Source organism: Crocodylus siamensis, chromosome 3 (assembly GCF_052110815.1).
Source record: "Crocodylus siamensis isolate JL-2025a chromosome 3, ASM5211081v1, whole genome shotgun sequence".
NCBI lineage: Eukaryota > Metazoa > Chordata > Crocodylia > Crocodylidae > Crocodylus > Crocodylus siamensis.
The window spans coordinates 25905593-25920420 of NC_143397.1; the positions used below are offsets into that span (position 1 = coordinate 25905593).

General features: G+C 40.0%; 1 protein-coding gene across 2 annotated transcripts in view; it reads right to left on the bottom strand.

Annotated features, from left to right (window-relative positions):
• Positions 1 to 5925: 5925 nt before the first annotated feature.
• RICTOR (RPTOR independent companion of MTOR complex 2) overlaps positions 5926 to 14828 on the bottom strand; it is a 159403-nt gene continuing 150500 nt past the window's right edge. For both annotated transcript variants that reach the window (XM_090037977.1, XM_090037978.1), the window contains exons 35-38: positions 14146 to 14304; positions 13115 to 13238; positions 11237 to 11375; positions 5926 to 11086 (exon numbers count right to left, since the gene is read on the bottom strand). In XM_090037977.1, coding sequence (XP_089894103.1) covers positions 11012 to 11086; positions 11237 to 11375; positions 13115 to 13238; positions 14146 to 14304 — 497 coding nt within the window. In that variant the 3' untranslated portion in view covers positions 5926 to 11011. The remainder of the gene's footprint in view (positions 11087 to 11236; positions 11376 to 13114; positions 13239 to 14145; positions 14305 to 14828) is intronic.

Genomic DNA, 14828 nt, shown 5'->3' on the forward strand with positions numbered 1-14828 from the left:
CTTGTGTTTGGGCATCTGCTCTGGGAAGGCTCCAGAACTGCCATTTCTTTGGCCTATCCAGACTGTTCCCTTTTCACACAATGAGATCTTGCCATCCAGGCCCCCAGAAGCAGTGTGAAAGGGTAATTTTCAAGGCACCATTGTTATTTAAACACACCCTTTGCCAGATAATTTGTGGCTACTCTGGGTTTCTGCTCATCTTCAAACATATGTAAAAGTTAAATCAGATATACAGACTTTGTAAAGGTCTGTGGCACAAATACTCAACTTCAGAAAGCGCAAGAACTACACTGATTAGGTGAAACAAACAACTACCATCCTCACACACACCTGTAGGCATTTCCCTGTTGTTTTTCTGTTACCATTCGTGTGCTCTCTGGGCATTTTTACATATGCTAGTGCAGCAACGCCAGGCACTTTGAAAAGTGTTCGGTGCTGTGTCACTTGCAGTTGTATAAGCAGCGAAATGCACATCAACGCACAGAAAGTGGCAATGGTCCACTTTTGAACTAAACACTAAAATGTGTTTTAGTTCAAAAGCACACCACCTCCATTTTCTCCACACTGCTGCGCATTTTGCTGCTTATACAAATCCAGGTGATGCCATGTTTGCATGTTGGATCTCTGGTGTGTCTGAGCATGAAAATGTGTGTGTATAAATGCCCTCTGAGTTTAAATAATCTTCGAGAGCAGTGGTTTGAAACTTTTTTCATTTTTGAACCCCTAAAAAAATTCTGATGGAAGTACAGACATTTTTGAAATGTAAATGTGGGTATTCACATACTTTTGAACACAGTCATCTTTTGCAGACCCCTTAGCTGTAGTCTACAGACACCAAGGGGTCTGTGGACCACAGATTGAAAACCACTGTTCTCGGGAATTCAGGGGCTTCTATTCTTTCCATCCTCCACATTTTCTCCTCTGACACAGTCTTCTTTCCTTGTATTAGCTTTCAAATTGGTCAGTAAGAAATCCTTTTATAACCACTGTTCAGCCCATGGCCATTTTCAAAGAGCATTATTAGCATTATAATATTATATCTAAACATCATAATATTATAACTTTAAGATTGCTAGTAGTAGTGACTGACATGGCCCACTGTATTAGATTTTTACTATGAGACCTATTTTTGTTAAATGAATTAGATAAAAGCAGCGTTGCCAGTGAAGAGCATAGAACAAGGCAGAAAGAAACCAGGATGGTGGGTGGCAAGCAGCATCCCAGTATGGTGAAGGAAGAAGTTAAGAAATCCTATCAAAAACTGATTTTAACAACGACATGCATTTTTTCTGGCACCTTCCAAAGCCATAGAAAAATGGGTTCAATCTGATCTCGGTGAAACAAAGATATTTACTGAATAAACAAAACAGAGACGTGTGCGCTAAACTAAGCCATTTACAGTCAAGGGATAGACTGGAGGAAAAAGCGGAGAACTCAATAAATCCAAGAAAACCTGTTACCAGTCTCTAAATCAGAGGTTCTCAAGCTGTGGGTCACAACCCCTGGGGGGTCGTGAGCAATTTAAAAGGTGGCCGCAAACTTTTTGGAGGGCCACTCGTATGGTTGAGGGCCTCTGTGGCCAGCCCTATGAGGAGAGGCTGAGGGACCTGAATCTTGTCAGTCTCCGCAAGAGGAGACTGAGGAGGGATCTTGTGGCTGCCTACAACCTTGTCAGGGGCCACTAGCAGGGACTCGGGGAAAGTCTGTTCACCAGGGCCCCCCTTGGAGTCACCAGGAACAATGGCCACAAGCTGGGGGAGGATAGGTTTAGGTTAGATATTAGGAAGAACTACTTCACAGTAAGGGTGGCCAGAGCCTGGAATAGGCTTCCCAGAGAGGTGGTGCTCTCACCTTCCCTGGAGATCTTCAAGAGGAGACTGGATAGGCACCTGGCGGGGGTCTTATGACCCCTCCCACCCCCAGTGCTCCTTCCTGCCCATGGCAGGGGGTCGGACTTGATGATCTGTCTAGGTCCCTTCCGACTCACTGATTCTCTGATTCTATGCATCGTGGCGGCAGGGGGAAGCAGCGTGCAGCAGTTGCCGAGTGTGAGCTCCCTGTCCCCCACTGCCACCATCTAGCACTTGGGGTCATGGTAGCACAAAGTTTGAGAACCCCCATTCTAAGTCAAAAACAAGCTCTATGCTTAAAGAGTAATTTAACAAAGATATCAGCAGAGAGGCCATAAGTGCAAACTGGAATTTGTAAACTGAACATTGGTCCCCCAAATTGTCACAACCAATATGACCATTATTTGGGAATCTTGTTAAGCAACTTTGTGAAAAAATCTAAAAAAACTGGATAGACAAGATTACCTTCTGTCCAAAACTGGATGCTTGCCTAAGGAGTTCAATCTTCAATGTTTTCATAAGCATTTAAACGCTGTGTCTCTGAACACAGAGTGTTATCCACATGTGTTTCCACAAAGCAGGCAAAAAGCTACCACTAACAAGGCAGTCTCCTGAGTTTGGATTTTGTGGGATTTTTTTAAAAAAGAAGTCTCTTTTTCCTTTAAAGAAAATTCAGATTAGTTAGCAAGAAACCACAGTACAGCAAATGTCACTTAAGAAGTCAGCAAGTATTTAAATCATGCAAACACCACAAGCAATTTGCCAAATACTATTTATTTCTGGATTATAGGCACCACCTAAATAATTGTGATGGTTAACTTGTGCTGGAACAGTGTGGCTCAGCTGTTCCCTCCTCATCAAGGCTCATTGCCTTGTTAATTGAAGAAGTGTGTCCAGAGTGTACACCTCATTAAGGCTTGCTGTTTTGTTATTCAGACCACAGGCAGCACAATTAAATCAAACATGCCACTTACCTCATGTCCTTGAAGGGCAGCAGAATCTGTGGAAGGGTGCAGTGACAGAGAGCTGGAGAATGAAAAACAGAGCCTCTGGACTTGCCGACCTCCAGGTTCACTCAATTTTTTGGCTGCCAAACAAACCTGGCATATAGGGTTTCCGCACATACAAGTCTAGAAACATTTTTTGTCTCATTGCTTCTGCCCTGCCCCTTTCCTATGCTCCAACACCAAAGGCATAGTGCATGTTAACTACTTCTCCATTATTTTTCAACCAAAGCCACAGTCAGTGACTGTAGGACTCCTTCCATCAGCCTTGGAGACAAGTCTCTCTTCACATCCAATGAATGTAAAGATGCTTCAGCACTGGAGGAATGATGATGATGAAGCAGGTGTCATCACACTCATATGTTGGAAGTATGAGAGCCAGGAAGCCAGCAATAGGTAGAAGGGTTAATGTCAATAAGACTGTGGGCACCTGAAGGAGGGCTGTAAGGGCATTCACAGATGATGTGGTTGGCCATCTGAGCTTGATCACCACAGCTGCAGCCAGGGTCATTGGAGAGGCCCCAAGAGTGCATGCTTCTCTTAAACTGTGCAATACCCATTCTGAGATGGTTAAGAGCAGCCAGGCAGCTGCCATCCTGAGGATTGGAAGCTGGTGTTGGGGATAAAGTTCTTTAGCTGCAGTTTTTATGCAGCATATTTCCTGCTCCACTGATGGGAGGTCCATGCTCCAGGTGACGTTTCATCTGCATATTTGATGAGCTTGTTGATGTGAGTGGAGAACAGGTTCTGCGACTTCAGGTGGTAGCTGGCTTTCTGGCTTGTGGCTAGCATTGAGAGGGTCCAGAGGAGGGCCACTCACATGGTCAAGGGGCAGCAGGCAGGCCCTACAGAGACTAAAGGGCCTGAACCTATTCAGCCTCCACAAGAGGAGGCTGAGAGGGGATCTGGTGGCCGTTTACAAACTCACCAGGGGGGACCAGTGGGAATTGGGGGAGGCTCTGTTCCCCTGGGCACCACCCAGGGTTGCTAGGAATAACGGCCACAAATTGTTAGAGAGAAGGTTCAGGCTGGACATCAGGAGTCATTACTTTACAGTCAGGGCTGCCAGGCTCTGGAATGGGCTCCCAAGGGAGGTAGGACTTTCTACCTCGGGGGTCTTCAAGAGGAGGCTGGACAGATATTTGGCTGGAGTGTTAGGACCCCGCACTCATTCCAGCCCATGTAGGGGGTCAGACCCGATGATCTGTTTAGGTTTCTTCTGACCCTAAGCACCATGAAACTATGCACTATGACACTACTAGGCTGGAGTGAAAAGGATGGCCTGAATCTTGGGTGTTGAGCCCTAGGGCTACGGTAACAGCTTGTATCCAGATGTTGTGGGAGGGAAGGGAGTATTGGGAATGCCTGAGAGGCCTGGTCAGTAGTCAACTGGGTATGGCATAAGTCCTAATTTCCAGAAGAATGAAACTTTGGAATAAACACCAGTAGGTTATTCTGTTGGCTGAGACTTAACTCAGTGACAAGGGTAGAAACCACTTCCCAGTCTGCATGTGCAAGTGCGTCCTAGAAACAGATCCACAGGACAGTCTCACCTGGCCGTGGTAGTGGCAGCCTGGAGAGAGAGCTGGTTGAGAACTGCTATACTATGAATTTATCCCCAAGCCATATTAGTTTTGTCTGATGTGTGGGTGGGCTCCTGTCTGCATTAGGTTTATCTGATAAAACAGGTAAGCTGACACTATTGCAGGGGTTCTCAAGTGGGGTACTGGGAAATTCAGAAAAGTTATAGGAGGGTAGCCTTGGATCTAAAACCCACTGATCTAGACAGTTGGGAAAACCTATTTGTTTGTCAAGAGGATGAATTAAATCAGTGATTTTTAACAGGGGTGGGACAATACCCCAGGATGCCGTGAGATATTTCCAAGGGTGCCACGGTGCCTGGTCCCCGTGCCAGAGGAAAGCAATCACTTCTTGCCTTGCTTACTGCCAGGCTTCCCAGTAAACTGCAGATAAGCAGTACTCACAGTGGCTCCCCACTCCCTAGTGCTCCCAACACTCCTGGATGTGGGCCCACGTGCAGAAAGGAAGACATGGGACCACACTTTTCAGCCTGGCTTATACCCCCACTGTTTCTATGCTCCCAGGGACAGTGGGAGAGGCTGCAGGTGCACATGGTTCTGGTTGCCATGCATGAGTTCCTGGAGAAGCAACCAGGTGGCAGGATCTCGCTTTCCTCTCCAGATACAGACTAGTGGCTGGGTGGGAGAAAACTGTGGAAAAAGCAGGGCACAGAGGGGTGAGGTCCTGTCCCTACCACCTTTACCTAAACCAGCTAGATCTGAGCTCAGGATTTTTCAACAGGACGCCACTAAATTCCAAAAAAATTATGGATGGGTGCCATGATACTGAAACGGTTGAGAACCACCAAACCCTGCATCTGGACTGGCTACCACTTCCTTGACAAATGAAGAGAACGCACCCAACTGGCAAGAGCTGTATCACAAACCAACTGTGCTTCAAAATATGCAATGATATGGAAACAGTTGATCAGATAAGACATAAAGCAACACCCCTTTGAATGTATCTAAAAAGAGCAGTCAGAGCACTCCAATAGCCAGTTCAGTACTTCCAACTCAGTACCGTGTTACAGGATGGTATCTGAAACTACTAATGAAACAACCTGTTTACATTTAGAGCTGGTCAAAAGATAGATTCACAACAAACTTAGATTTTTCATTTGGCTTTCAGGAATTGTTCCTTTTAAACTATGAAAGCTTTCTAAAAGATCCTGGTGATGAAAAACATTTTTCATTATGTGACGCATTACATGCATCAAACATTTTTCAACATCAAAAAACACTGAAAGGTTTGCTAGTTTGACAACAAAATAATAAACAAAATATGAAAAAGTTGAGAAGTCTTTATAGAGATTTCCAAGTTTTTTGGAAAATGGTCATTTTCCTATAAAAAAGTATCAACATACAAATCCCTTTCTGACAGAAAAGTGTTTATTTGAAAAAATTTAAGTCAACTCTAGTTATTTAGGATTTTAACTATATCAAGCTGATTTTTAGTACTTAGAAATACATAAGAGTCCAAGACAACTGTGAGAAGTTTAAGTACATTTTATTAACAATGCATCCCTTTGATAAGATTATGTTTCAGAAGGCTTTTAATGCCCATAGACATGAACTGTACACACTATACAAAAACAAAAACACAAAAAAAAAAAATCAAGGTGGGCAAAACCATTTTGGGATAAGCCTCTGTTTAAATTATACACAGCTCAATGAAATATTCTTAAGGAAAATATATAAATACTTTTTCTTTCTATGTTACAGGTATACAATATAAATCAGATTTCAATGTCTTGTTCAGTGACCTACAAACACTAGATCCTCCAAATATGTAGCAGCGTATTACTAAATAAAAAAAGAAAAGACCACTAGAGGCAGGGAGAATAACTCTTGAGATTTTCACAATCCCTTCCCTCTTCAAAAAGATTAATTTACATCATCTCTTATAATGCAGTTTTAGGGATTCTGACAGCCAGTACTGGAACTTCTTAATTTTTTTTTAAACTACTTCTACAAAATGTCTGCCTTTTCCCCTAAGACATTGCATTTTGTGCTAGAACAACCTATTCAGTGGCAAAATGGCATGTTATACTTTTTGGCATAAATTACATTTCTCAAATTAAATAGTGTATTTTACAAAGCAAGTCAAGCAAAATGTGCAATTTCTGCATGCTGTGGCATTGCTATCCACCTATTTTACAAAAATAGTCCAAAGAAAATCCACATTCTTTACTGAACATACAAATCTGGTGCGAACAAAAGTAACTAGGAAACCAGAGCCAGGAGTTAAAAAAAACAAACAAACAAAATTGCAAAAGACTAGTTTTTCAGGGGTAAATAAAAGGGCTCTAGTATGTTCCCAAAGGTCTTTTACAATCTTAGAATTCCTTTACAACTCACTACTACACCTTGAGTAAGTGCATAGTAATGAAAGCATCACTGAAGAAAATTATATTCTTTCAGCTGCCTCTGCAATGAAGCACAATCAGAACTTCCCATAGGGGTAGCAAGGAGAGGATGTAGGAGACATTTCTACAGCCTTACAAAACTTTCTTTCATTAAGATTCCTCATCTTGGACTTACATTCACCTTGTTACAGAAACGTGCTTTACCTAAAAAGCCACAACTGTGGATCCGAGTGCAGACTGTGATGGAAGCATTGACAATTTCACCTCATCACACTTCATTACCAAGGCTGTCCAAATGGCAGCTCACAAGGGGTTAAATTGTAGCTCCCAGGTTCCTACCTAGCTACCCCTCCTCCCTCCATTGCTCTGGGTCTCTGGGCTCCCACTCCTTCCAGCTTCCCCCTCCCTGTCCCAGGGGGTGGGATCGTGTAGCCTGCAGTGCTGGGGAAGCCCTGGGACCTTGGATGTTTGAGAGGCTTGATGGCTGGGGAGGCTTTGGGTGAGGTGGGGCTCCCACTGCAATGGTGGGTGGAAGGAGGTGGGTAGGGGCAGTGCCCAGAGGTGTGCAGGGCAGCAGGGGGGACATGCTGTGTGCAGCCCTGGGGCCGCCGGCATCCACTGGTACAATCCACTGAGCATCCAGCCCCTGGCTGCTTAGAAGCTGAACAGCCCTGAGCTGTTTGAGAACTAGAGTAGGCATTTCTCTTCCTTATGTGGCTAACTGCAGGTGTTACCATTGCTCTTCAACTTCCCTCTCTCAACAAATTAGTTTCAAACCTACTTTCAAGGTCACTGCATACATTTAAGTACAGTGGCAAAAATCTCAGACTGGTCCTTTATTTGCTCTGCTGGTGTGCACTTTAAGGAAATGTAACTTACCTCTGAACACCCCTACCCAAGTCTTCAGGCCAGTCCTACCACCCTAAAAATTAAGCTTTTCAAAGGTGCAAGCTACTGAACACATTACCATTTTAGTGTGACTTGAAAAAGCAGTTTTGATCATTATAGGTCTGTCCAGAAGTGGGACTATTGGCTGAGAGAAAGCTATTCTGTACTTCAAGTACTGTGTGTGCAATGGCCCGAGTTACTGAGCATGCACGAATGTGCATGCTTAGGGGAAGGCACTTCAAAGACTGTTTTTCAGAGGTGGTGAACGTTTGCAACTCCCACTGAAAAGTCACTGAGGTAGGAGAGTTCAGCACCTCTGAAATTCAGGCCTGTTTTAGATGCCTAAATATGGATTAAGGTGCTTCAGGCACCCTCCTCTGAGAGTTCTGGTTATGCTGTAACATTTACTCTTTGGAGTTTTCTTTATCACAGCAAATGCAAGTCCTGTATGTCTGGAATGCATGCATGGTTCATGAATGCTGTATGTTTTAGTACATGCTCAAAAGCATTACAAATCTTAGGTTTGGAAAGATACAAACTGGCTGGGATGAGGTGCTGCTGGCTTCTCTCACTTCCCCTTCCAAAACAGTGGAAGGATTTTCAAACTTCATTTTAGGATTCTTACTTTTTTCTTTTCAATGTAATTTTTTTTTAAAGTGACAGAATTCCTGTTCTTGAAAGAGAAACTTTGCAAAGGGATATGTTTAAAATTAACTCTAAAATTAGGAATGAACAGTGTGTCACTTGTCTAAATGTCAAATTACTCCAAATTATACAGTGCCCTTTATTTGCTAATAAAAACTAAATATTAGTGTGAATCTAATGTAAATTAAGTCTAGAAATGCCTTACTGATGAAATGTATGGTACTGACCCTGCACCTTATGAATATTCTTAAAATCTACCAAGATGGATACATTTTGAAGAATTCATATTATTACAACTGAACTTCGAGCAATGATTAGCACATTAACTTTTTTGTTGCCATGGCTCCCCACACAAAACTGAGTAGTTGAGGACACGTAGGCACTTGAGGATGGAAATCCAGATATGTCGGTGCACAAGGGAGTTAAGAGTAGCGTTCATTTTAAAAAGGACATTTTAATCTTCACTTGCTCCCTTTTTTGTTTAGGGAAAAAGAGGCCTTTCTAACATTTTACACTAAGTGCTATAGATAAAACTGGTGACAAATACAGATTTTTTTAAATACAGGTGATAAAAATCATCTATTTTGCCTTAACTGCAGAAAAATAAACATGGAGTTACTTGACGTAACCCCATCTAGAGTTAACTCAAATATCTTATACTCTATCCTAACTGAGGTAGTGTTTTAAACTACTGTATAAGATATGCTAATCCCATTTTTTGGTGGGAATACTATATTATTTCCTTTGGAGTTTATACCACTATTTGGTCTACTGTGGTTGACATTTTGGTTTTGCAGAAATGTTTATTCCTTAAGACCAAAGCAATCCAAATAGTTATTGGTAGGTGTTATTTTCATGGTATTATCAAATTGTCTTGTATACACATTGTTAGTTGTGTCACTGATGGCAACAAAGTTATTTTTTTCTGCTTTTCCTTCAGTGGGAACATGTGAAAAGCTCACAGAACTAGATCTGATTCTGAACTGAAGTTGATAGCGCTGTAACTACTGTACTGTAACATGTTGGTATGAAGTGCACACCATGACACAGTGAAGCAAATTCTACAAAGCAAGATGAAAATGTTTCACCCACGTGATGAATTTCCAATAAGAGCAATTGAATTCTACATTTCACCAGGAACTGTCTTTTGCTGTTACTAGTTCAGAGTGCTACCTGTTGAAATTTTCAATACGACAGATAATAAGTTAAGATGTGGCAATGCCATTAGAACAAATTTTCCTCACACCTAAAACAGTAATCTGGCATGATTTCCAAATGGATAAAAACGGTCTTCTACCTAGTACTGTTCTGCTGAACGGCTCACCCTTCTGAAGATCAAAGGGTAACCCTTTCCATTACATGCTTTCCAATAAAGGTGGCGATACTACGATATATACAATTTTGCATATATTTGTATTTAATTGCTAAAAAGACTTCAAGTCTCTAGATGCATGAGAAGACTGGGGTTTTTCTTTTTTCATCTTGTGCTCAAAGTTAGCAACCTCACTAGTAACAGGGTGAAGGCAATTACTGTACATATTAACAGTCACTGTATCACAAAAGTTGTGCAAAAGATCTAAAGAATATCAATAGAAAATTAAAGTACTGCTGCTTGAAAATTTGGTATTTAAGGCTTTTCACTACAATTATTAGCATTATCTACTGACTGACCAGTCACACACTGAAAATTCAAGCAAATATTCATTTTAGAAAAAACCCTTGCTGCTATGGAAAGTGGAAACTGCCTATTTACTAAGTCTTCCCTCAAAAGCAGCAATGATCAAATGTATTCAAGTTATCTGATACAGTATTCACCCCATCTGACACAAATCGTACTGGTTAGAGATTATCGTTTAGGAATAAGACCAACGTTCATTCTACATGAACATGAGTGTAGAAACTCCAAAGAATACATGCATAATGGTCAAGGAAAACAATCAGATTTTAGTTGATTTAAACCTAAAGTATTTCTCATTTTCAAATCAAACTGTAGTGAAAATCCTTACCTCATTCAGATAACATCATACAAGTATATGCAACAAAACTGGAGAGACTGCTAATAAAATAAGAACTCTTGCAACTATAGTGACATTAAAATAACTTATGAGAAAACCCCAGATTCATAGAGGCTTTCCTTTCTGTCTGAGATTATAAATCCCCCAAGTAGTGTTACAAACATTAAGAAAACTAACACAGACGGGCCAAAATTAATCCCCTGGTTTCCACGGTAATAGCATGCTTCCATTGTTGAAAATGGAAAGGAACTTCATGTACCCTGATGTCTGGTGTCCAAGGGTTAAAATGCAAGGCATCAATCTGCTTACCTGGAACAGAATTCCAAGTCAACCATGTAAAAAATGTTTCTGCAGACTGTCCTATGTTTAAATGTCATGTTAAAAAAGAAAATGAAAATCTGTGGCAGGTGTTCAGTGCTTGGCTCTTGCATATATTGGTAATTACTATTATTAAAACTATGGTAATGTTATCGATTCCCCAAAGGGCTCAGAGGAAAGGGGCAGTAATTTGTTGAGAAAAAATATCTTTTGTTCACTCTTCATGTATCAGTGACTTCTGGAACACTCTAGAAGATGATCCTCCTAATCTCTGCTGTACAGTCAATCAGAAGTCATCTGAGGCTTTTAACAAGTTCATACACTGCACAACAAACAAAACTGAGGTCAGGATTCAGCTGATGTATCAATTATTGGTTGTTTTGACGGTGTTGCTAGAACAGCCTCTGCTTCTTCATGCATCTAGGGGAAAAGAGGATGCACAGTATGTGTTAGATGTTTCTCTAACTGTTAGATTCTGTAGCCTAGAAAATAAGCACAAAAGCACTGCTCAGTTTAACCATGGAACCTGTATTAGTGATGTCAATACATCTAAAACAAACCTCCACTTACTTGTAAAAACTGTACATCTTGAAATAATTCCTGTATGAATCTTCGAGATGGTAGGCGAAATGTGCAGTGTGCTAGCAAGTAGGACACCTCTGAGTAAAGGCATATATCATCAAATGCTTGGGGGTATTTCTCCTTAATGCTGATCAACAGGAAAAAAAAGGCAGTTTAAATATGATCTCACTTCAAATTCTATTATATTTTAAGAACTGTTAAATTACATGCTGCTCAAGGTAGTTAATGACATTTAACTCTAACTGCAGAAGTTGAGGCTTATGAATTCAATGAGCCGAAACAATCAACAAGATACAAAGAGGAGGAGTACGCAATTCAGATGACCTTATTTTACTCTTTAGGCACAACAAGCAATTTGACATATTAGCTATTATTTTGTGTCCAACTAAAGGAAATACATTCTAAATGAATTTGCATATGAATATATAAATAATATCACATTTGAAGACGCTATTCAAGTTCCGAGGGTAGGTTCTGTTTTTAAAAACAAGTCAAAGAACAGAACAAAATATTGACCTAACTGACGGTATCAAGTATGGTTAAAATAAATGCACACTATTTGTCTAACATTCAGCAACAAGAAAATTAATATGCTGAGGACTTAACAGTCATCAAGTTTTTAAAAATAATACCTAAAATAGGCATTTCAAACCTGCCTGCTAGCAGCCATCTTGTCAAAACATGGTGTAACTTTTCACCAGCTCCACTATGGAAGCTTAAACTTCTATCATAATATTAAGCAACCAGAAGAATTTTCCCAATGTACTGATAAACTCCAATTAAAATAGAAGAGCTTACATGGTTTAAGAAGTACATGGTTTTGATTTTGTTTAACAGAGAGTAGATATGAAGAAAAAAACTAGCTATTGATTCATAAAGTGGTTAATTTACTTATGCCAGGGATTCTCAAACTGACTCACAAGCTTCATGGAGTTGCTGGCAGCTGCTAAAGAAAGAAGTTCAACAACACACAGACAAGTGCACCCACACACACGTATCTTTTAATTTATTACATTTTGATTTTCTTCAGTTTTTGCTTATTATTTATTTTACAAAGTCACTTAATGACAAATTATTTGAGCTGGAGCAATGCATCCAAATCACAGATTCTGGGGCATGCACACCTCAAGGGCTGCATATCGTGTGGTTCTCAGTCATTTCAAGATACTGGTTCACAGCTAGAAGGGTTGGAAGTGTGGTCATCCCTGGCTCATACTATGCTAAATAAAATATTGAAGATGACCACAGCCTTCAAGAAATATCTATATTTTTCATACAGTATCTTGAACTGGCAAGTTTTGAATGTATGGACCAAACCCACAGTATAGCACATACAGAAAATATTTAATGAAAACAACTCATAATGGTCAGTGCATTATTACGAAACAATTGAACAAACAGCTATGAATCAATGTGGTATGGTTTAACCATAAATCTTAACAGGCAGATTTTTACGAGCTAGAGATGAAAGCATGCATGTCAGTGCTGCACTCCCTGTCCACTCACCCTGATGGTCAGAGCCACATTTCTGAGTTTAAAGAGTGCATGTAGAAGCTGGGGGGCAGGGGGTCCTCAAGAACATCCCTGTTGTGGCACATTGCTGCCAAAGTATAAACATGTCTTATCCATCCTGGATCCTCACTCATGGGATGCGAGAGAGCTCTAACAAAACTTTGCAACAATGCCTAATGCAGTGCTTATTTTTGCAGTTATTACTGCAATCCTTTGCTGAAGATCTATGGTGTAAACTGTTTTAATGGAGTTTGAAGCCAGCAGAAAGATATGAATACAAACTATAAGAATTTTACAACACATTTATACTGAACGTTGGTAAAAATTGTAATACAAAAGACACATTTCACTTACGTCAGGAGCCCAGTCTCATGGCCTTTTGTTCCCACAGAACTGCTCAAATTGATTACTAAACGTAAGACTTCTTTCCGCAACAGTATACGGCACACTGGTGTATCATCTGGGATAGCTTTGACCCCTTCAGAAAATAGATTTCATTGTATGAAACTGACACAGGGCATACTTCACTGGGCTAAATGGGATTACTGTACACCGTACAAACAAGTCTGCTAACTCTCAAAAATTACTGCATTTGATGAACTTCCAACAATCTTGTTAAAAATGCAAAGATCAAGGAGTGCTACATAATTTTTCATTCACTTAAACACAACAAACCAGCTTATTATGAAAAAAGTAGATGAGAAATTCAGAAATGCGGTGTAATATATTTTGTAGAATTTCAGTTTTAGTCTGGAAAACTCAATTGTGGTGTTGAGTCGTACCACACTGCTATTGAAAACTCCCAATTCAACTGAAAGATAAGTCTGTCACTGTGGATGAATTATAAACTATCTAGGCTGGCAAGGATCTACTTTATTTTTCAAGTAATCATCTTAATTCAAAATCTTAGCCACCAGCCGATTCAATATAAATTACAAATATCTTCCATAATATTTTAAAGAAATAGAAGCATTTATCAAAGTGTCTAAATATGGTTCCTGTTCTATTCCAAAAATCCAAAGTACGCGATAAAATGTTCAAGATTCATATGAATTACCAACAGTTTAAGATAACAACACTAGAAAAAATGGGAAGGGTGTATTGATTTAAACTAAGGCAAAGAAAGGTTAACTGAGTTCCAAAAGGCTGCAATGACTACATGGCAGACTGGAAGATGTATCTATAGCTTCTAATTTGGCGCTCTTATCTTTGACCCCATCAGCTCTTTGCTAGTTGATAGAACCATCGTAAAATATTTTAAAAGGTATTACACTGCTTTATTGTGGTGAATGAAAAACAGAATGCCTTTTTTGCAATATCTAAATATAAGATAAAATGTTACAGATTAAGTACTTTTCACATACTAAAATGGTATTCCAGCTTACCTAGTACAAGATCTGTACTCTTGGTGCTACTAGCTGAACCATGGGATACTGCATCACTACAGCCTGAAATCCCAGAAAACTTTGAGGAATGAGAAACCACATCTAAGTGATTATGGATGGTCTGTCCACACCAATCAGGATATGGAATGTCTGAAAAATCTGATAACAAATATTCCATCTTTCAATAGAACAGCATTGAGAATATAAATGTATCATTAAAGACAAAAAGGAAGATCATTTTAATGCATTAAAACATGTTAGAACATACATTTTATTTACCAAGAAGCAAAAATACTGATTCTTTGACAAAACTGTATCCATTTCTGAGATTTATTGTTTTTCGTGTACATGTATGAGAATCATCATATACTGAAATGAAAATCGTTAAAGCAGCATTAATCTAAAAACTAAGGATACATATACATGTGCTCTGGTGTGTCTGAATTATAATGCATTACAGCAGACTTGATTAGACTAATTACAACACTCTAGCATTGCTGTAGCATCATGTGCATTAGCCCCTGCAGGTTTAAAAATAGCTGCTGGGGTGCTTTAACTAAAGCTCACTGAATGAGCTTTAGTTAAAGCATACCAGGGCCACTTTTAAATGTGCAAGGGCTTAATACACATGATACTGGCTTTTTAATTAGAGCAGCAATTTGTATAGACACCCTCACAGACAA